The 23,620-nt window shown below is 38.2% G+C and overlaps 1 protein-coding gene across 1 annotated transcript in view; it reads left to right on the top strand.

Annotated features, from left to right (window-relative positions):
- Nucleotides 1-23,620, top strand: part of LRP1B (LDL receptor related protein 1B) — a 1,229,602-nt gene that overhangs the window by 1,022,454 nt on the left and 183,528 nt on the right. The window contains exons 59-63 of the mRNA XM_060257450.1: nt 3,903-4,084; nt 5,723-5,922; nt 13,980-14,168; nt 15,979-16,127; nt 22,355-22,448. Of these exons, the coding sequence (XP_060113433.1) occupies nt 3,903-4,084; nt 5,723-5,922; nt 13,980-14,168; nt 15,979-16,127; nt 22,355-22,448 (814 nt within the window). The remainder of the gene's footprint in view (nt 1-3,902; nt 4,085-5,722; nt 5,923-13,979; nt 14,169-15,978; nt 16,128-22,354; nt 22,449-23,620) is intronic.

Below are 23,620 nucleotides of genomic sequence, written 5' to 3'. Positions count from 1 at the left end.
AGAATTTTGGACAGGTTCCTCCCCCCCCCCCTTGGATAATCTCTTCCTCTGCTCAGCTTTGTCTTTTTATTCTCCTTTTTAAAAAAAAAAGCCCTTCATACTTAATGGTTTTACCTCGGAATCCACCTTCCCCTTTCCCTCTATTGGTCTGTGGAAAACCACTGGGGATTTTCAAAAGGTGCTCCAAGTGTGGGTACAAGCTTGCCCAGGCGTCGTTTTGTAGAAAAATAAGTGGTGGAGCTCATCCAGGGATTGTTATGCAGCTGCCCCTACTATTCAATGGACAAGGAGGTGGAACTCTCAGAAAGGTTCAGGGTATGCACTCCTGTGAGCTCCCTTTGAATTCAAGGCCTGAGCTCACCCCTCTGGATGGGCACTCCCTCTATCTCTTGTACTTTGGGGAATCACACAGACCAGACTCATGAGTGCACTGTGTAAAATTTTCTAGACAAGAAAAAATAAAGAAGCCAGGTTGCAGGCTGCCTGTTGGAATAAACCCCAACACAATCTAGAAATGGCAACCTACACATAATTGACTGTGGAAACCACTGAAAAAACCATCAGCGTTGATGGCTTGATCCTTGCCACTTGGAGAGTCATCAAAGAGAGCCACTTCACATAACATCCCATCAATATCAGAGAAATCAGCACCAACAGCAAAATTGGTCTCTTCATGCTGGCCAAGAAATGGTGAGAGGATGAGAGCTAAACTAAGGGGAAATATAAGTTCCCAAAAATAGGTTCCAAGCAGATGTCCAAGAGCACTTCACATGGTTTGGCTGAAATACAGAACCCAGCTCCACCGAAGTCATCAAACCAGACATGGCAATTCTACCACTGATCCCACCAATACAACTTCTGCACTTGCTGATATGCAAGGTGAACTCTCCAGTTTCAGAGTTTCAACAGTTGACACAACACGTCACCTTATCGGATTTGGAAGTGGGCAGCATTGATCTCACTCAGACTCTCCCCCCTTGTCTTGCTCAAGGTCATCCAGCAGGGAGAGTCTGCAATCCCATTTATTGATTGGTAACAATTGCCAACATCAAAGAACAGAATGCTGATGATCTAGTCAAGTCTCTGACCCTCACCCACAGCATTCACCCCATCAACAGCAAAGTTAATCACTGTATCTGGATCCAGCTGCACAATATCAGGCACTCACTGCTCCTACTCAATCCCCAAAAGAAAGTCAAGTCTACAAATTCACAAATTAATTCACTCTCAAATACAGAGGAGCTGGCAATCTCATGGGTGGTGGATTCTGATAAAGAAGGTTCTGAGATCTACACATCACATAGAGATCCCTCAGCCACACAACAGGTCACTGAGGACTTACCAATCTTACCCTCAGAAGATCTCTGATTATATAGGGATCTGATAAAGGAGATGACACATACTTTAGGCTTTTCCATCATACAACCGCAACCCACTGAGATGGATTCAGGTTTCGAAATTTTAACTTGATACATAGACATCTATTGGCTTGCCTATGACAAATGTCCTCTTGCAGGCTACGAAGAACTTTTGTGATAAGCCATCCCTTACCCCAGTTTCCTCTTGTCACTTGGATCACTGGGTACAGGACTTGGGAGCAGAGTTACTTTTTGCTCACCCTAAACCAAATTTGGTGGTTGTAATTTGGTGACTGAGTCCTCTCAATAGACACCCAAGGCTATTACAGTGAGTTTGTCCAGGCCCCTCCATCCTCTCAGTTCATCACCACTCCTCCATTGAAAGTCCTCCCCCAAGAAATTCAAGGGCTCCTGGAGAAATGTCTGATAGTGTTCCACCAGATTCTTTAGGGATAGGATTCTATTCCCATTACTTCACCATTCCCAAGAGAGATGACAGACTCTGACAAATATTAGACAAATGTATAAACTACTGCAAATTCTGAGTGATATTGCTACAAAATATCTTATTGTTGCTCATAGAAGTTGTGCAGATGGCAACCCTAGAAAGATGCATACTTTCACCTGAACATAAGGCCTTGCCATCAACAATATCTTCACTTTGTGGTAGGGAGGGAGCACTATCAATACAAGGTACCCTGCTTTGGTCTATCCACCACCCCACGGGTGTTTACCAAGACCATGTTGGTGGTAGTGGCTGCCTACCTGCACTTGCAAGGAGCAATTGTACATATATGACTGGCTTTTGGTGGCAGATGTGGAGAGCCTTCTGCTGAGGGACATCCAGAATGCATTAGTGTGTCTTCAGAAACTAGGACTCTGTCAATCACAAAAAGTCTAACCTCCAGCCATCACAAAACGTGAAATTTATGGGGGCAATTCTGCACAATTTATGGGGGCAATTCTGTAGAATGCAAGGCATTCCTAGCACCTGACAGAGCAAGATCTCTTGCAGACTTAGCATGCAGGGCAGGGCAGTTTCCTAGGGCATCGGGATGGGGGTGCACCAAATTGGGCTCTCCCCTTTTGGTGCCCAAGACAACTGGCTAAATTTGCCTCTCTCCCCCTTCCACCAGCCCCCTCCCTTCCCTTCTGCTATGCACATCTGCCCCGCATCCATCAGAGGAGTGCGTTGCGATGAGGCTGGGCCCTACCGACTTCTAGGCAGCCAGCATCTGGACGTTTTTTGAAGAAAGAGCTGAAGGAGGCTTTGCTCTCCCTCACTTCCAGTTCTGGAAAGGAGGGGGGGAGAAGCCTCCTCCAGCTCTCTCTTCAAAAAATAGTAGTTAATAGTAGGTGCAGCTGCATAACAATCCCTGGATGAGCTCCACCACCTATTTTTTCTACAAAACGACCCCTGCTCACACCTAACACCTTCATCAAGCACTATGGCCTCATTGTCCAATTACAGCAGCATACTTTGATGGGGAAACGAATCTTGTTCTCAGTTTGATTGAGTGGTTGCCAGCACTCTCCTCCAGGTAATCCAGAGCTTGCTACTCTCGCATGGGTGTGACACACAGAGACCATGAAGAAGATAAACAGGTTGCTTACCTGTAACAGATGATGGTCAAGGATCTGTGCATTCACACTGCCCACCTGGCCTTCCCCCCCCCCACACACACACTGTCAGCTCTCTCTTGTTATTTTATGGGTATTGCACAGTGCTCAGAAGGACCCGGTGGGATGTCTGCACCCTGCTTCTGTGAGCATTCGTGGAAGGAGTTCCTGTACATGACACAGGAGAAAGGCACAAAAATCCTGCTGAGCTTGCAGAGTTCATTGATTGGAGTTAATGCAGGCACTAAATCTCATGGGTGTGAATGCACAGATGACCACTCAAAGATCATCAGTTACAGGTAAGCAAACTGTGGTATTTTTAAATAGGAAAATACTTAGCATATATAACTCATGGTTTTATTCTTATCAAAACTGAAATTTCTAACTTGCTGTCACTCTTGGGGAAACAAAGAAGTTACTCTCCTACCATGTTATTTTTTTAATTACATGATAACATTCTAGTTTGGGGTCCTGTTTGCATAACTTATGTCCCACAAGAAATATATTCCTTTACTTTCAGTTTTTAAAGCTGCAGCATTATTTAACTAGCAGTTTAAACAAGAGCTGTATTCTAAGCTGGGTAGCTGTTCAAGTGGGTAACTATTCAGGGGGGCAGCTGTTTTGGTCTGAAGCAGAATAAAGTTTGAGTCCAGGGGCAGCTTTAGACCAACAAAGTTTTACTTGATATAACTAAATACCTTGAGTAAAACTTTGCTGGTCTTGTTCTTCTAAGAATTTTGTTCTTCTAAGCCTGTTGACTTCAAAGGACTTAAAAGTGCTTAATATAACTCTAAATAACATCTCTCTCCCCCCTCCCCCCCCCACACACAAACTGAAGGATATATTTATGTTTAAATATTTTTATAAAACAAGGATTTTTCTTGTATGTTTTGAATATTACTTATACTGTTTTAATTTCTCTAGGTAGTTCATAACACAGCTGTTCCTAATGCACTAGCAGTTGATTGGGTTGGAAAGAATCTCTATTGGTCTGACACAGAGAAAAGGATTATTGAAGTATCAAAGCTCAATGGCTTGTACCCGACAGTTCTTGTGAACAAAAGGGTGAAGTTCCCTAGAGATCTCTCTTTAGATCCTCAAGTTGGGTATGGAGTTACAGTGAAAATTAGTTGTGAATTATTCATATCTAATTAGATTAATTATATTTATGAAATATATATTTCCCTCCTCATAATCAAAAGTTATGCAGAACAATGTTTTAGGTTCATTTATGTAGATTATATAAGACACAATCAAAACTTTGGTCATCTGATGTTTAAAAATTACCAAATGGAAGATTCAAAATTCTGTTCCTCTTTTTTCCAGATGCTCTGACTATATATTCTCCAAAAGATAGTAATTCTTGTGGTAATTTTACCTCGAAATAGTGATAAACTTGCAGTTAAATACCAGTGTGGTGTTTTTTGTTTATATGTTCGTAAGCGCAATTTCACAACATGTGTTCTGCACATGCTTTTTCATTAAATATACCGTTACTGCCTCTTCAAATTGTCTACTAAAGTACTGTTGTTAATTTAGTTTAAAAATTCAGAATGGAAACTTCTAATTCTTTTCATCCATTAAAGAATACACACACACATATTTGTGCATACAGAAATACATGTATTTATGAGAGTTGAATTGTCTAGCATATATTGGAGCAATTATCATTTTGAATAAATAACTTTAGCAAATCTGAGGACTTTTGTTTGTTGTGTAGTGCAACTTGCTAAACCTTTTTTATACAGTATGTAATATCTACTTTACTTTAACACCAAAATACATGTTTGGGTTTTTAACAAGTTTGGTCTTAATTTCCTGGACCTAACGCAGGTTCCCCACAACCATGTAACATCTGAGGTGAATGGCTTTAATAAAATAAAAGCGAGCCCAAACAAGGTCAGAAAGCTGCCACTGATGGGAGTAAGGAAGGACTTACCCAGTCATTTCCCTACTCCAGATCAGTGCTGAAGGGAGTTATTTCCCTATTTTTGCTGCTGCATGTGCACAGAATATTCCAAGTGAAGTAGCAAAAATGGGCAAATAAGTTTCCCTTAAGACTGTTTCTGTACAGGACAGTAGCTTTGGGCAGGGGAGACAGGAGCTCTTACTCCCCCTGACCCCTTTTGACGTCGTCTTTACTTTTTAAAAGCCATTCCTTCAGAGAACCCAGATGCAACTCATTAAGAACCTGAATGTGTAGTTGGGCTGTTAATCATTCCAAGACAAGTAACGGCTGTTAATCATTCTGAGACAGAAGGTTAAAGTAATTTTCATGCATTGTTTGCGAATATTTGCAAAGTTGCTTCTGAATGATGAGCTTGGAGAGCATAAACCATCATATTATAGCTCTTGCTGCTGTAATTTTTTCCCCAAGTCATGGGAATGACAATGCAGCGCATAATTCATTGGTATTTCTTCTATATCACTGTAACAGCAGGGTTCACCTCATATGGCACTGAAAATAAAGTAATCATTATTCTCTGATATACCCTATCTATTTACTACTTTTTTTGATCAGGAAACAAAGTCAGATAATCCCTACATGGCAGCCATCTATTTAATTTACTTGCAGCATCCTTTCCCAACTTCTTTTATGTTAAAGCAAGCCACATTGTGTACTTTCTAGTTAGTTCAGGAATCAATTGCAACCTAAAAAATAATTCTAGGATACACGGATATTGTTACTATGAATTAGTCCTTCTGTAACATTAAACAAAATACTTACACATTTTGTTTCCTAGATACTTATACTGGATTGATTGCTGTGAGAATCCTCACATTGGCCGGGTTGGCATGGATGGTTCTAATCAGACAGTTGTGATAGAAACACAGATCTCTAGACCAATGGCTCTTACAATAGATTATGTGAACAGAAGACTCTACTGGGCTGATGAAAACCATATTGAATTTGCTAACATGGATGGTTCTCGTAGAAATAAAGGTTAGACAATTCCAAGACATTCTAGTCTTTAACTAGCTTTTGTATGATTTTTATAACAAATATTACCTATGAGTTATATTTTCACAAACACTGTGGAGCAACAAGACATTAGAATGTATAGCATAAAGGGCAGCCTCTCTGACTTAGTAACAGTTTTTCCACCAAAAGGTATTATTATTAGTAGTAATGTTACCTAATGTTAATGCATTCCTCCAGTTTAAATTGAAGAGCAAATAAGAAATATATAAAGCAATTAAATAACAAAATGCATTATTCTGTAGCACAGGAGGAATTTTAAACATAAAACACTTTGTTTTAATTAATTAAGAAATCAATGCATAGATTCACTACACAATCAGTATATCTAATTTTCAATGTGACCCCTCTGTGAATACTTAAATCTAGTGACTGAGCCAAGGAAAAGGCAAGACAGATCTAGAAACCTGAGAAAATCTCCAGGTTTGCAGAAATATCTGGAATCTAAATAAACAAAAAAAGGGGGGGGCAAATAATAGAAGCTGTATCTATGCCTTTAAGAAAGGCAATCTCATTGGAGGTTGCTATACAACCGCAACACTCTTACCAACATTCAAACCTTGGTTTCTCTTAGGAAAAGATAGGGGGAGGGCTATTTGGAGGGGGGGGTTATCTTGGCTTCCCATTCCACCCCTGCTTCTCTCCCTCCTGTTCAGAGGTGCTAGCAACAACCACTGGACAACTTGCTACCATGCAATGCGTGAAACTCATCCAGATGTGGTGGTTACATCTTAGCCACACTACACACCTGGACTTAATGGCATCCTCTGCACAACTTGGCTGGGACTGTGTTGGCTGCTGCACAGCTCAACTGAACAACTTGCTACTGCATGACTTTTGCAATCTGGCTGAGTGCCAGTGTGGTATAGGATCTGGAGAGACAGGTTCAAATCTCCACTTCATCAACTAAGCTGTGGGTTGAAATTAGGCCAACCATTCATTCTTAGCCTAATCTATTTCAAAGAGTTGTTGTGAGCATAAGATAAGGAAGACAAGACTGTTGTAAGCTGTTTTGAGACCCCACTGGGGAGAAATGTGACTTATAAATGAAGCAAATGAATAATAAATTAAGTTGAAGACCAGAGGGAAGGCAGATAAATTTAAAAGTTGGTTGTTGAGCAGGAAAGGGAGAAGGAAAAAGGGAAAGGGAAGAGGATAAGGGGTTCCAAGAGGAGAGAATGAAGAAATAGTATTGGGAAGGCGATGTAGGAAAAAAATTAAGTGACCTCTGCAAGTCCTTGTGGGCTCCTTTGTATTATTTAATATCAATGTAACTTTAAAAAAAAAAAAAAACCATCACTTTTACAGGTGTGTTTATCAGTGCCAGAGGAATTTACCATAGTTTAACATTGTAGAAAAAGACATAAAATATACTAAGCAATGAATATATCCATTTCCACAATACTGCAGAACATTTTATAAAATCTGATTTCATTGAATCCAAAACAATAAGAAACTTTTATTTTAATTAATTAATAAAAGAGACATAATCAGTTCATTTAAAGCTGCACTCCAATGTTTACAACCAGTAAATATTTTTTAAAATTGTGAATTATATAGACAATTTGACTAATATTTAATAAAGGCGACGATGTTAATATTAACATCATGTTCTAAGTCAAATGCTGCACTAGCTACAAGCTGTGTACCTGATGTGACACAACCCAGTAAGGCCCCAAGGACTGAAATCCTCAATAGTTTCCTTTCACCATCATTTATTATCAGTATCAGACATAATTAGACGAATGTAAGACAATGGGGGGAAATACATTTATTTGGTAAAAGTTGCAGTTCTTTCTGTAGATCTTCTTGCAGCTGCCTCGTTCCTTATATAGGATCCCAAGAAAACTCCCAGCAGTCAACTACAGACACATCAGGGCTTTTTCAAGGGTTGCTGGCCCTCAATTGGGAGCAGCGAATCTCCTGATTTTATGGGGCTTCTATTTGCTGCTAACCAGCTGGCCAATGGGGGAAGCCCTGCTCCCAACAGCCACAACCATACACAACATCCCCAACATGATGACAACATGCAGAACTGGGGGACATTGCATAGCAATGCACTGATATTTTGGCCAAGACTCAGAGTTCTGCCCAAAATACTAGAGTGGTGCTGCATGATGTCCCTGTGTGTTGTCTTCTTCACACTTCTGTCATCACATCAGGGATGTTGCTGCACCCCCCCCACTCCAGGAAAGCTCCCTCCCAGCCTTCCACTGGCAAGAGCCAAGGACCTAGCTTGTTCCAAATGGTTCCTGTATCCCATACTTTATGATCTCCTCCAACATGTCCCTATTCAAAACTTAAAACCTTTCTTAGTGATCTTTTGTCCTGCCCTTAGCATTGCTAGGTTACAGCAACACACTAGTTTACAGATTGTAAAATCATGTTTTTCCTCACAAAACAAATCAATATAGATAAAGCAAAGTTGACAGTAATACGACATTCTGAAATAATGCTTCAAACAATTTTATTTTTTGATTCAGATTTTGTTTCCCTACACCTTGTACCCTTGCTGTTAATTCCTGAGATATATCCATATACACCATTTAAAATACCTAAGTGGAAAATTCCTGAGTTACACATTTCTAAAACTATTAGTCATTATTCAGTGAATTAATAAAGAACTTTTAATTAACAAACAATGAAGCAGGGTTTGGAGGATGTCTCTATGGAGATAGAATCAAGGAGAGAGACAGAAAGCCTGAAACAATGCCAAAGAGGCTTCTGTATTTTCTATCCATGCTTGTTCCTTAAAACTACTACCTATTTTAATATATATGATTCTATAATTTTCAAAAGGATGCAGTGTAATACAATATAGGTTAGCAATACTGAGATATATGTAAATTAAGTCTTTTGAAATAAAGTAGTTTACATTCACACATTTCTTGTAAGTTAATTTTTAATATATGAAGTATTATGCCCTAAACGTATTCCTCCTCCTCAAATCAAATACATTTATAATTAAAAATTGAAAAAATATTTTATAAAATTATTTCAAAATTAAAGTCATTTGGTTGCCACTGTATAAACTAACCCTGGACATTTGGAATACTTTTTTAAAAAAATTGTGCAAATTACTGCCTGGCATTTGCCTTTATTTTAGTTACCTTCATCTTTCTTAGCCCCTGAAAACCTTGCTTAATTTTATCTTCAATGTAGTAGATTAGTAGAAGGGAGAGCCAGTTTGGTGTAGTGGTTAAGTGTGCGGACTCTTATCTGGGAGAACCGGGTTTGATTCCCCACTCCTCCACTTGCACCTGCTAGCATGGCCTTGGGTCAGCCATAGCTCTAGCAGAGGTTGTCCTTGAAAGGGCAGCTGCTGTGAGAGCCCTCTCCAGCCCCACCCACCTCACAGGGTGTCTGTTGTGGGGGAGGAAGGTAAAGGAGATTGTGAGCCGCTCTGAGACTCTTCGGAGTGGAGGGCGGGATATAAATCCAATATCTTCTTCTTCTTCTTCTTCTAGATGACTACTCTTGCAGCCCCATCCTTAGAACATTGATGTCAGCTCACAACCAATGCTACTAGCTGCTAGCCTATGTTTGCTTAACAGAGGGGATAATGTTTGTTGTTTTTCATGTCTTTGCAGGTATTGCTGCTTTGTTAGCACACTGAGTCAGAAAAGATAATGCAGGACAAAAATATTTTACATAATTATGTGAAACAAAAAACTCCATACAAAGATGCTCCCAGCACAGTCCATACCAACCTCTCCGGCCTCCGTCAGTCATGATGACAACCCTGCTCCCATGACAGACAAACAGAGAAACGCTCATTCGTTTTATGCGGATGTGTCCGTACCCCTTGACCAAGCCTGACCTTTGGGAAATGTGAAACCAAATGGTGGGGCCTTGTCTTGGACAGCCAATCCTTTATTGAGATTATTAAACTGTTATGTAAAGTAAATACCTCTTAAATTTAGAAGAAAGCGATATTGTTTAGGAAACAGCCGTAGTAAACTGTTTTGAGAATGAAAAGAGTACAGAAGATACTTTGCCAAGATCAGTGACAAATAATAGCCTTGACTGCAATGGAGGTATTCTGGGAGACAGAGACACGAACTGGAGCTCATTGTTTGTCCATTCTCCATCCTATCTGAAGAGATGGACGTATCCTGACTACTAGAGTGCTCCAGTTCTTCTGAGCTTAGTGGAATCTTGTCAGTTCCTGGAATTCTGTCAGCATCCATCCCAGTAACTGGATTAAAATGATCCATAAAGGGACCATGTGTCGTTTTGGGGGTTGCTAGTGTTTCAGTCATATCATAGCCAAATAAGAATACATTTGGAAGATTTTGTCAGCAAAGAACTTTGCAAACCTTTCACAGCTAGTTGTCAGTTCCTGGGAATTTAAAAGCTCAAATTTCAGAGTCAATAAGCGGCAAGCATACAGTACAAAATAAAACAGAAAAGGCAATGTTCATACATTCCCTACATCACATCAGTAAAAGTGTTAACAACAACAACATATTCAGATATGGATTTCAAGTTAGACTTGGGTAGGTTTCACCATTCCTATAAAAAACAAACAGTTTCTTGTGTAAAGGTATGCAGGAATGCACCTTTCATTTTGTACAGTCATTCGCAAAATCTGTGATAGACTTAAAATATATTCTAGGCACAGTCTGACTGCTCAGTACTGATAGCAATTCAATTTTGTTTTGTTTCAAGGTAAGAATTTTACCAAGAGATCTATATAATGTACTGAGATTGCTTTTCGATTCAGGTTGTAGAAAACAAAAGTTGCACTTGTATCTTTCCATCGAATGTTGAATCTGCTTATCATAAGTATTTAGGTTTATGTCAATCAAATTTCAGTTTTCAGGAATCTTTCTTCTAAACAAAAGCTTATTGGCAAATTTTGAGGTTTCTTATTTTTGTAAGATATTTTTGCCTTTGTTGTGTGCTCATATTGTATAAACTGATGGGCAAAACTAATATATAAAGTTTTAGAATAAGTACTAAGAAAATGAAAATGATTTGTTTAATGCTATTTTAAATACATTTCTAAACAGTAGTGTAGCAAATACTATCTCTACACTATATTTTGATAACTTACAGTAACTAATAATGATAGAAGTAAGTAAAAACAATTATAATTTTATAATTAGGATTTTTTTGTAAATATAATTCTAACAGCTGATAAAAATTTTAATTAAATCTGTGCTCTGTAACAGTAATCTAGGGAAACCGCAAGGCCTTCAAGGGGCATCTCTTTTTACCCTTCCACACTATATCCTCTTTCCATTCCCTGAAAGCCCTGATAGCTTATTCCTTTCCCTTGCTTCCTTTTCTCCTTGCCTGTATCTACTTCCTGTGTTTAGCTTTCCCTCTTTCCCTCCCACTAGCAACCTCTCTCTGAACTCTGTACAGTTCCAGGTGCTGGACTGGCTGCCAGCCTCAATGCGTTGTACTGAACCTGCAATTACTTGTGTGGAGCTCCTCCCATTCCCCTGTATTGCCTTCTCCACACTATCTCTTCTTTTCCTCCTCCTGGAAATCCCCATATGATCACTTTTCCATGTTTATTTTCTGTTTTACATCCGCCAACCTTGTATTTGTCCATCATCTTCAACTATATTTATTTACTTTATTTGTACACTACCTTTGCCCCCCCCCCCCCCCATTTGGAATAAAGAGACGGACAACAATGTGGGATAAAGGGCCACTTTATTTAAAATAACGGCAATGGGAAAACATGGGGCCAGGTTGAGCCAGGGGTCAAAACGCAGACCACCTCCCCAACCTGAAACAGGGCGAGCCACAGGCCCCGGGAGTGAGCCGACCCAATGGCTCAAACCTGGCCGGCCAGGCACTAGATCCAGCTCACTGAGGTCCACCCTCACCCGTGCCGTGCAGCCTGGGCTGTGGACCACTCCCTAGAGACTGCATCACCAGGCTCCCTGGAGCCAACCTTGAGCCGTGCAGCTTAGGTCCCCCAGGGATGCCTTGCACCCCCAAAGGTGCGTTGCCATGTGAGCTCACCAAATGCCCCCAAAAGAACATGTTCCCAACGGTAAAACCGCCAGTGACCTAACTATAAACAGCACTGCCTTAGCCAATTGCCAGCACACCATCTACAGTGTAAGCCAATTTGCGTGGAAGCGAAAAATTCCTACCTGGCCCCAAAATCGGCGACCAGCCTATGGCTACACTGCATGACGGGCGGGCGGGCCGACAAGTCCTGGGAACAACTGCGCCACAGGGGGATGGGCCAGCCTATTTAAGGCTGCCCCACCCCAAGCAGCCAGGGCAAACCATGTCTCCCTATCCAGCAGGGGAGGCAAAGTGCGGCCCCCATCCTAAGGCGGCCGATTGGCTGCCCAGCTGGGTGGTGCTGAATTCTCCACAGTGGAGACTTATAGCAGCTAACAGCATTCTGCTCTTCTCCACGTGATCCTTACAATAACCCTGTGAAGTAGGTTAGTCTGAGAATGAATGACCAGCCCAAGGTCACCTAGCAAATTTTTCCATGGCACATTGGGATTTGAACCTATCTCTCCCAGATCCAAGTCTGAAACTCTTACTATTACACCACACTTGCTGTCGTGGGGTGGCTGCTGACTTGGGGTAGCAGCTGGTCCTCAGCGAGCCATACATGTAGTGTGGTAGCTTGTTCCTCTTTCTAGGGCTATAACAGCCCTAAAAGGGTGCCTGTCATTCCCCTTGCCTTTTACTGAAGAAACAAAGACTGGAAGATTGGCAGAATGGTCGTCGTTGCCTAGTAACAGCCACTGAGTTCATCCATTTCTTAAATCTATGGGTGCTCTTTTTATTTTTAGGGTTTTAAACCTCTCCCCCTTTAAGATTTGAAATTTTTTTCAGCAAATGTGGGGCTTTTCTCAAGTTTGTAGAAAGATCTATCTTGTCTTTCAATAGACCCAGCCTCTGGATTTAAGTCAGAGATTTAGCCTCATTGATGGTTAGATACATTGATATATTTGTTAACTGTAATGTCAACATTTCTTATAAATTGCAGCAATCTCTATAGTGTGTCAGATAAGACAATTGTCAGGATAGTTTTATTGTGAATAAACTACTGAGTTGTATATTTTCTGCCCACTTGTAGTCAATATATTGGCCATGTTCAAGATTACCATACTAGACCTTAACTGGAACATTGGCCAACAGTTATTCATACAGGGGCGCTCAATAGTTTAGCATGGTCACTATATTTTTTAAAGTACATACTATATTCTTCAGGCAGTATCCTGTCATGTTCATGCATCTTTCAGCTGGAGGACTGGTGTTCAAACTTAGATGTATTTTCTTTGTGAAACACCAGCCAAGCTCCTCATCAATCTGCCTTACTAAGCACAATGTATTCTCCCCAATGGAGTGTACAGAAGACACGTTAAGAAATGGTGTTTTCTTGTCTATCAACAAGAAAGGCATTTACTAAATGAATAAGCTGTGCATTTCCCCTTTTTCTGAGGCAGCAGATGCAACCTATGTTACTATTAGTTTGATTTTTTTTAAAAAGGATTTAGCATATGAAAACCTAAGTATGTTGATTCATAACAAAACTAACAGTGCAATCCTAAACTGAGTTATGCCCTTCTGAGTCCATGGACTTAAATGATTTAGAAGTATATAACATAACTATTGAGAATGGCTCATTAAGTTGCATTACAACCTAAAAGAACACCAAAGTGTAATCTAAATACATTCTATACAAATATGTTCTATAAAATCAAGGTGCATCCAAGTCATCCTCTGCAAGTGGATATGGAAGTCTTTGCACAAACTATATTTGTAATTAACTGAGTATTCTGCTTGTGAAAAGGGCAACTCATTAGATAATATGTGTAATTCTTCCAACATGTGTGTATAGTGTGTAAAAAGTTCTATGGATCCCAGCCGTTTGCTTCAATCTTGTTAGACCTATGAATGAATGAATGAATGAATGAATGAATGAATGAAGGTTTATGTGTCTAATCAAAATCCTAGACATTTTTAGTTAATAATAAAAAGTCTTCAACCCTGACATATTGTCACATTAACCTTATATTCTGTTGCAGTTCCCAATCAGCATATCCTAGGGGTGATTGCTCTCACATTGTTTGAAGAGTATGTATACTGGACTGATGGAAAAACCAAGTCAGTCAACCGTGCCCATAAGATTTCTGGATCAGATAAAGCATCACTGATCAACTCATGGCATGCCATCACTGATATACAAGTATATCATTTTTATAGACAACCTGATGGTAAATATCTTTTTATGTGTATTCAGTCAAGCACATCAATGTCTCAAATTTTGTTAGAGTTTTGGAGGCTTTGCTTAACAACAGGTCTAAGTAATTTTATTTTGCCTTGCTTAGGAAGTAAAACACAGGTAAGAGTAAAGATTTCCAAATATTATAATTTAAATGATGAAACAAATTAATATATCCACAGATTTTGTAAAATAATGCTGCAGATAGAACAAAACAAATTACCCACCATACCTTGACAGGAACATGCAGGTCTCACATAACAGGTCAAACTGAGGTTTATTAAAATCACATCTTAACTGTACGTCTTATTAACACTTCCCATCCTGTAATAAAGGCTGCCCTACAGAGTTGCCAGCTTTGTGGCAGACCTACCCTTTGTCCAAGGTTAGAATAGTAATGCTACTACTTTTGATCCATGTCTCATTCTGTGCAAAGAGACGCTGCTCATCGATGCCATGTCCCTATGCTAATCAGCCACCAAGGTACTTTCATCCTTAACCCCCTAGGTCTGGTCACCCAAACTGTCTAGTTTGGATATTTCCCCCATCCTTAGATAAATCAAGGTGCTTGCTAATCTTAATTATCTTCAAACTCATAGTCTGTACTAGTTCTACAGACCCTTAGGTAGGACCCCAAACATATCTGCTCAGGCCTCAAAACACCATTAATCCAACTTGCGATCACTTTACTGGCCAAAACCATTTCTTACTGTCCTTCCAATTGGCTCAGCTACTTGAGCCAAATAGCAAAGATCCAATTCCAGACTTTGTATCCCCCTGTGAAATGGGAATGGAAGCTAAACTGGTTTCCATCCTGGAGAAGTGGGAACCAGATTTCTGCATGGCAAAGCACAACACATTTTTTTCTAATTAAGCAATACGTGGGCTCAAAATGTTTATGAAATATCAATTCAAAACTAACATAACCACTACATATTTGGTTTATATTATTTTATGTTCCAAATTGTTTCTGGAGAACTCCAATCATGCCGGACCTCAGTCAATTGTACATCTGCTGCTGCTTCTTTCCCAGTCTCCACCTAAATGTCACTAGACCCATGTGAAGGTCTAGCATGGTGGGTAGGATCACACCAACAATCTTCATTGTCTTCATGATTGCTTTAGTTTTTCTCCAACTGTATTGATTCCTGTAGTGAAGACTGAGGTGTGATAAGGAACATGGAGGTAGTGGCAGCGCAGGTCTGGAATGACTTCGTGGAAGATGTGTAGTTTCTTTGTGAACTCACAGAAGCCTCCAATAAGTCCTTGTTGGATATACAGATAAAATACAAAGGGAGATAGATGGTTTTCATGCACACACAAACATGCACATGCACAGACATTGCTGTATTGTCATTTATTCACAGGAATCTTACAAAATAGTCTTCTTAAACGAATTTAGTTTAAGTTACTTTAGTTTGCCAGAGGTTTTTGTAATGGAAAAATTACTATGGGCGTTTTCACACTTACCTTAAGCCGGAGCGACGTCCCTCTTCACCACGCAGCGTACCTGCACGGTTTTCGCACTAATTGCTCCGGAGCACCTGGAAGAACCGCAAAGTCCCGCGGCTTTTGCGTCGCAAATGTAAACTGGTTTTTGGCGGTTTACATTTGTGACGCAAAAGCCGCAGGACTTTGCGGCTCTTCCAGGTGCTCCAGAGCAATTAGTGCGAAAACCGTGCAGACGCTGCGTGGTGCAGAGGGACGTTGCTCCAGCTTAAGGTAAGTGCAAAAACGCCCTATGTTAATTTTGCTATCTTTATTAGTAAGTATGAATTGTTTTTTCTCTTTTCCTTCTGTAGTGCCTAAACATACGTGTAAAGTCAATAATGGTGGCTGTAGTCACTTGTGCCTCCTTGCCCCAGGCAAAACACACATGTGTGCCTGTCCTACCAACTTTTACCTTGCTTCAGATAATAAGACCTGCTTATCAAACTGTACAGCCAGTCAAGTAAGTTTTTTTTTAATTAATGCATTCAGAGATTTCCAAAGGGAACAAGTATCCTATATTTTAATTATTAACTGTTTTAGTTGAATCTAATTTAATAGCTTTGATCCTTGCTTCCTTGGAATCCATTTTGGAAATGGTTATCTGTTGAGCAGCCCTTTCTCTAGTGCTAGGTACTTTTTGGCTCATTGAGAGATTCTAGTTGTACATAAGCAGAAGCTGAGAACTGGTGTCTCAATCAGTGTTCACTCTAAGCACCACAGTGTTATGAGCAAAAATTCTACCTTGTGAGTGAAAAAAGTTAGTATCATTAAAGTTGTGAGTGAGTCTACATTTGATTATCATAAATTAGGTTATAGAAAATTGAGGTAAATGAAAAAAATACAGGAGTCATCATTAAAATTTTGTGCTAGAACACTGAAAAATAGTAAATCAGGTGATAACAGTACAGAAAAATTAATAATGCCGTTTTTGTTTTTTTTTTAAAGACAAGGCTCCTGGTTCAGATAATCTTACAGCAACATACTATAAATCCTTTGAAGATATCTTGACAATACCACTCCAAAAAGTAATGAATGAGATTTTTAAAAAGAGGTTAATATTACTCTAATGCATAAAGAAGACAATTATCCATTACTACCTCAATCTCATTGCAAAATTTCATTGCTAAATGCAGATTACAAGATTTTTTGCACCAATCATCACATAGAGTCTACGAAAATGTATTCCAGAACTAATTCATCAAGATCAAATGGGATTTGTTCTGAAAAGATGTATGAAAGACTACATGAGATATTTCTTAAGCACAATTAAATATTCTAGGAGTAATGGTCAAAAAAATGGCATTTATGTTTTTGGATGCTGAAAAAAGCTTTTGACAATGTGCTTTGGCCATTCCTACTAAGGTTGTACAGAACATGGATGATGGAAATGAATTTTTAAATTGGATTAAAAGTATTTACATATATCAGTACACCAGAATCTTAGTGAATGGTTCCTTATCAGAGAAAATTGAGATCGTCAAGGGAACTCAACAAGGATGCCCGATATCACCACTACTATTCATTGCAGCAATGAAAATAATGGCCAATAAAATCAGATAAGATAATAGGATTACTACAATAAAGGAAGATAGGGAAGAATATAGAATGAAAAGCTATGCAGATGATATTGTCATAACAGTGACAAGACCTTATATCTCTATGAAATACATAATGGAATAAATAACCAGTTTTGGAACTAATTCTGGATATAAATTGAACAAAAAGAAAACAAAGATAATCTTATTAAATATAACCAACAAAGAACAAGAAATATAAAAACTAACTGGATGTATTTTTACAGAGAGAGAGAGAAAGTCATTAATATAACAGGACAAAATAAAAATCTATACAAAGATAATTATCAAAAAGTATGAATAAGTATCATTGAAGACCTGCAAAGCTGGGATAAACTGAAAATTTTGTGGCTAGGCAGAATCTCTGCCATCAAAGTAAAAGTCTTACTAAAACTGACTATTTTTATTTCAAATGCTGCAAATTGACATAGAAGAAAGAGTTTTTAAAAAGTGGCAGAAAACTCTAAACAACTTCATATGGAATAGAAAAAAGCCAAGAGTAAGGTTTAAAATAATTCAAGATGAGTTCAGGTTATGTCACCTTGAGCGCAGCAGGGGTCCGTGGATCATCTCTCCAGCGGCCCCTCTGAATCAGGCGGTTGGAGGGGTATCACAGATGTGGCACCCTCAAGAAGACCTTGAAGGGGTTTTCTTTTGGCATGGGACTTTTGCAAGAAGCCAGGGGCATAGCGGCAGCTGTTCCTGTCTTTCTTATATGCCCCGAAGCTCTATTGCCATGATAGCTAACACAGCAGAAAGAGGTGAATGCCCGACCGCTTGGTTGTTGTTTTACATAACAACAAACAGGTCAGTTCAAAGGAAGGGAAAGAAGTGGATTCCACCCACACTTTCCCTGTGAATGAGGCTTTGAAAAGTTAAAAGAGCAGCTTTGAGCATTGGCAACAATCTGAATTAGACTGAATATAGATACCTAAATCGACCCGGATTATAATTGGATATGTATTAAAGAGGCTATTATCTGGCTGCAATATGGTCTGAACAGAAATGAGATATATTCTAGAGAGATCTGTCTTTGTCGTCTGATTGCAACTGAAATGGTAACATCCAAAATCACAGCTGGAGGAGATTTGGAGAGGCAGAGTGAGCTACTTTTCAGCTTGGATTAATAGACTGAGTTTGTTGACAGAGAAAAATGGCATTACCAAGCGAAATTTTTTATAAAAAAGACATATTGCATAATTTCTCTGAAGCAGGATCTTGGTTCATTAACAGAGTTGGTTAAAAAACAAATGGGAACTTTTATGCTGAAAGCTAGCGAAATCTCAAATCTACATGAGCAGAGTGTTAAAGAGATCCTGGTGACGTCTGTGGAATTGGAAAGGGAGAGTGATCCGCTGGGAAACGAACAAAAGAAACCAAAATGGAACCTTATGGTGTAGTTAAAAATAAAGACCAGAAATAGAGACATTGAAGTTTTTTCAAGAGGAACAAATGGCGTGGAATCCTTCCTACTTTTACCGAGAGGGATGACTGCATTAAGGAGAGAGAAGGTGCACCTCTGTCAAAAAATCAAGATGTGGAAATTTTTCAGGAAGAAGGGTTTTTGAATTGTCTCTCTCTCTGTGGGTAGTCAAATATGGAACTCTCAATAAGAACTGATATGCGATCTTAAAAGGCTGAGATTTTGGGGTTATATTAACCTGTTTCTTCTAGAGTAATATGGATATAAGAACTAAAGGACTGAAAAGTTTTGAAAAGAACTTTATGTAAATAAATAGTTAACTTGGATTAACTTTTAAAAAGGTAGACAACATAATTATTTTGTAATTTGGTAGATTTGCTCTTAACAGATAAAGATATTTGTTTTTTAGGCTCATTTCAATGACGATATTGTTAAACTAATAAGCTAGTCTGTATTTTCTGTATGGTTGAGTTAAGCAGCAAAAATCAAGATGTGGAAATCTTTCAGGAAGAAGGGTCTTTGAACTGTTGTTCCCTCTGTGGGTAATTAGATATGGAATTTTTAATAAGCACTGATATGTGATTTTAAAAGGTCAAGTGAGATCTCAGGGATTGAAAAGTTTGGCAAAAACGTTATATAAATAAATAGTTAATTTGGATCAATTGTTAAGAAGGCAGACAGAACAATTATTTAGTAATCTGGTAGATCTGCTCTTAGTATGTTTGTTTGGAGAAACTGTCTATACTGAGACAGATAAACTATTATGTCTTATCTTTACTTTTATTTTTCTCCCTATGTTCTATGACATTTTAAATTGTTTTTTTCCTCTTTCTTTCTGTTTGAATTAAGTTAGTTAGAAGGATAAAGATATTCGTTTCATATGCTTATTTTAATGACGATAAGTTTAGCCAGCCAGTTCTGTGTTGAGACGACTTTGACTCTTTTATACTTATATGTGCTGAAGAAGAATTGTTTAGACTTGTATTTTTAGTAACAGTTTAATAAAAAATCTATAATGAAAGATAAAGATGGTAAAATATATGGGGAGAACCTCATGCAGGTAGAAAGAATTGGGTATTTCACTTGGAGGTAGAATTGTAACTCACATATTTGCATTTCTCTTTGTTTATGTTTTTTCCACTTTGTATCCACCCCTTCCCCTCTGTAATGTATCTATGCTTGTGCCTTTTCTCTTTGTAGTTAAGATCAATAAAAATTATAAAATTGGTAAAATAATTCAAGATGAGAAAAATAGAGGAAGTTTGGCAGTACCAAATATCAGGTTATATTGTCAAGCAGAAGCACTAGTTTGGCTATCAGAATGGATTATAAATCCAGATGAGAGGAATAGTAAATTGGAAATAGCAGATACAAGTGAAGGAATTAACAGATACTTATGGATCAAGAAGTCATTAAAAGCTATTCAGAATCAAGATGGTAGTCATACAGTGAGAGATGGACTACTGAGAATATTGTTTCAGTGCAAAAACAGAATAAGTCCACCTACCTTGCCATTGGCATCTCCAATCAATGTCTACTGTGATGCAAGTACCGGTGGGGGGCGGGGGGGATGACCATTTACTCTAATGATTACATGATAAGACATGGAAGACTAAAATCTTAGCAAGATATACAAAGTGAAGAAAAGAATATTCAGTGGTTGACATATCATCAAATGGCATCAAAATATAAAGAATTAATTTCAAAAGAAGGAGGCCATCTAAGACAGAAAAAGGCTTATGAACAACTGATCACTGGTGACCTAAAACATCTATTAGGAAAAACGTATAAAATGCTTTTGCAATATGAAACAGAACAAGGAATTACTGTATGATCAAATGGATGAAGAACTTTGGAGAGAATAGTTCAATGAGCCAGTGGAGAAACTTGCAGATAAAAAAAATAAAGTTCATTGACTCTCAAACCCTAAGAGAGAACTGGTATAAAATGTTCTTTAAATGGTACATCACACTCAAAGAAATTGAAAAACCTAACAAGAGCTGCAATGCCAGATGTTGGAATGCAAGAGTACATTCTATCATATGTGGTGGTCCTGCAACAAAGCCAAAAAAATTGGATAAAGATTCATGAAGAAGTATAAAAGATATTAAAAGTTAACATCCCGATGAATTAAAAAATGCTACTAAATATATTACCATCTAATGTACCAAAAGTTCATAATGAACTATTTAATACATGGTGACAGCAGCAAGAGTGGTATATGCATCTAAATGGAAAGCTGAAATATGCCCAGAATTGATTGACTGGGAAAATAAATTAACTGATTATATGACAATTGCAAAGCTAACATCTTACTTGCACAACAGACTAGAATCCAAATTTTAAGAAAAATTGAATTGATTTTTTTTTTCATATATTGATCAAAATTACATCGGAAAGCTTTAAAGATATAAATAAGAATAAAATGATAAAGTCCAGAAGGATTAAGAGACAGAATATTTTTTTTACATAACAAGTTTTATTGGATTTTAAAGTAGGAGGGGAAAGGAAAGGGGGGAAAGGGGAACAAAGGGGTAAAAACAATACATAGTAAATAACCTGTTTCTGCTATTCCAATTTCCTAATTCTAATATAATATATAATTCTATTCTAATATAGATTTAAAGAATGTTACATGTTGTCCACATATCTTCTAAATTACATCATAATGCCTGCTAATTATAATTATTGCCTTTGAACATAGCCTTCTTCAGTATATACCTACCATACCATTAGACATTTAAACCTTTCTATATAGGATTAAGAGACACTTTTTTTTGGTCTGGTCCACATACAATGACATTTTCTGATTAAGAGACAGAATTGAGCAACATATGTTTAAAATATTTATGTTTACTATCACCCAAGGTCAGAAATGTTAAATTGTTAGGAATGAAAATGTCATTGTATGTGGACCAGACTATATATATATATATATATATATATATATATATATATATATATATATATATAGCTTTATCGATAGAAAAATGTTATTAGTTACAATTTAGCTGACAATATTGATGATTATAAATTATGGCTTTTCTCAGATTTTTATGCTTTTGTTGACCAAGATACGTTTATGTATAAATGGAGGAAAAAAACAAATCAACATTTTAGTTCAGGTACTTGAGATAAACATGTCTCAAATGAATATGACAGGTAACTGATGCATTAGTAAAGATGCAGATATATGAAGCAAAACTGACCAAAATTGAACCATTCACCCTTTCATTTTGATGTCTGCTGACAACTGCAAATAATATCAAATAGGAGTGTTGTTATGAATATTTTTTATTAATTTGGAAAACTAAGTGGTGGGCTATTCAAACTCCACTTGTATGTATGCCCATTTGCAATATAATATCAAGTACATTTATATCTCATTCTAGCTGGCAAATTCAATTATTTTGAATTTAAAATTTAAGGCTCAGATCCTCCACTGGCAGTGCTATTGGCTACTAACACTAGTATGCATATAAAACAAAAAGAATCTGTTTTAATGTAGTCTCTTTAAACTTCAGTCTTTTTAAAATGTATCATGCAAAATTACTAGAAATTGATTTTAAGGAGCACAGACTTAAAATTTTGATCATTGGTTGCTTATGAGTTGTTATTTGTATAAAATATTCATTTTATTTCAATAAAAAGATTACTATGACAAGGCTTTCATGGCTCTTTCTCCGACAGTTCCGCTGCAAAACTGACAAATGTATTCCATTCTGGTGGAAATGTGACACTGTAGATGACTGTGGGGATGGATCAGATGAACCTGAAGAATGTCGTAAGTGTGTATAGTATTTTAAACATGCTGTATGGTAGAAATTACTTTGTTGTCCGGATTTAGTGTCATCTGCAAACTTGGCCACTTCACTGCTTACTCCCAACTCCAAATCATTTATGAACAAGTTAAAGAGCATGGGACCCAGTACTGAGCCCTGCGGCATCCCACTGCTTACCGTCCTCCACTGCGAAGATATATATATGATTAACATGTGGAATTCACTGCCACAGGAGGTGGTAGCAGCTACAAGCATAGCCATCAGTGGCTATTAGCCACAGTGTGTGTGTGTGTGTGTGCATACATTTTTGGCCACTGTGTGACACAGTGTTGGATTGGATGGGCCATTGGCCTAATCCAACATGGCTTCTCTTATGTTCTTAGGGTATAATGGAGAATTGATCTGTAGGTATCTGGGGCTCTAGGTTAGTTCTATTTTGAGGCAGAGACATCATGGCCAGAATGAAATAAAAAGACAGAAAGATAGAAATACAGAGAAAGAATGAGAGAAAGAACAGAAGGGAGGTAAAAAAAAGAGGGGGGAAGGAGTGAAAGAAAGAAAAATGAGACAGAAGATAGAATGAAAGAAAAAGACAAAGGCTATTGCTCCAGATCTAGTGGGCACTGCATCTGCCTGCTACAAACTCGCATCATCCGGACCTGGTGACTTATTAGTTTTTAATTCGTCAATCAGTTGTAGGACCTCCTATCTTGTCACCTCAATTTGACTCAGGTCTTTCGACACCCCTTCCAAAATTAGTGGTTCTGGAGTGGGCAAACACTTCTCATCTTCCACAGTGAAGACGGAGGCAAAAAATGCATTCAGCTTCTCAGCCATTTCCCTATCCTCCAGTAATCCTTTTACCCCTTGGTAATCCTTTTACCCCTTGGTATAGTGGTTTTACAGTCTTTCATTCATTCAGATCTGGATCTCTTATTTCATCACCTTTTATCTTTTTTTTTGTTTACGTGGACTGAATTAGAGGAAATTAAATGTAGTCCCCTGTGCAAGCACCAGTCGTTTCCGACTCTGAGGTGACGTCACATCACGACATTTTCATGGCAGACTTTTTAAAAGATGGTTTGCCATTGCCTTCCCCAGTCTACACTTTCCCCCCAGCAAGCTGGGTACTCATTTTACTGACCGCTGAAGGATGGAAGGCTAAGTCAGCCTT

This window comes from Heteronotia binoei, chromosome 16 (assembly GCF_032191835.1).
Source record: "Heteronotia binoei isolate CCM8104 ecotype False Entrance Well chromosome 16, APGP_CSIRO_Hbin_v1, whole genome shotgun sequence".
Classification (NCBI taxonomy): Eukaryota; Metazoa; Chordata; class Lepidosauria; order Squamata; family Gekkonidae; genus Heteronotia; species Heteronotia binoei.
The sequence above is the reverse complement of the archived record's forward strand: the minus strand, read 5'-3'. Positions and strand labels throughout refer to the sequence as shown.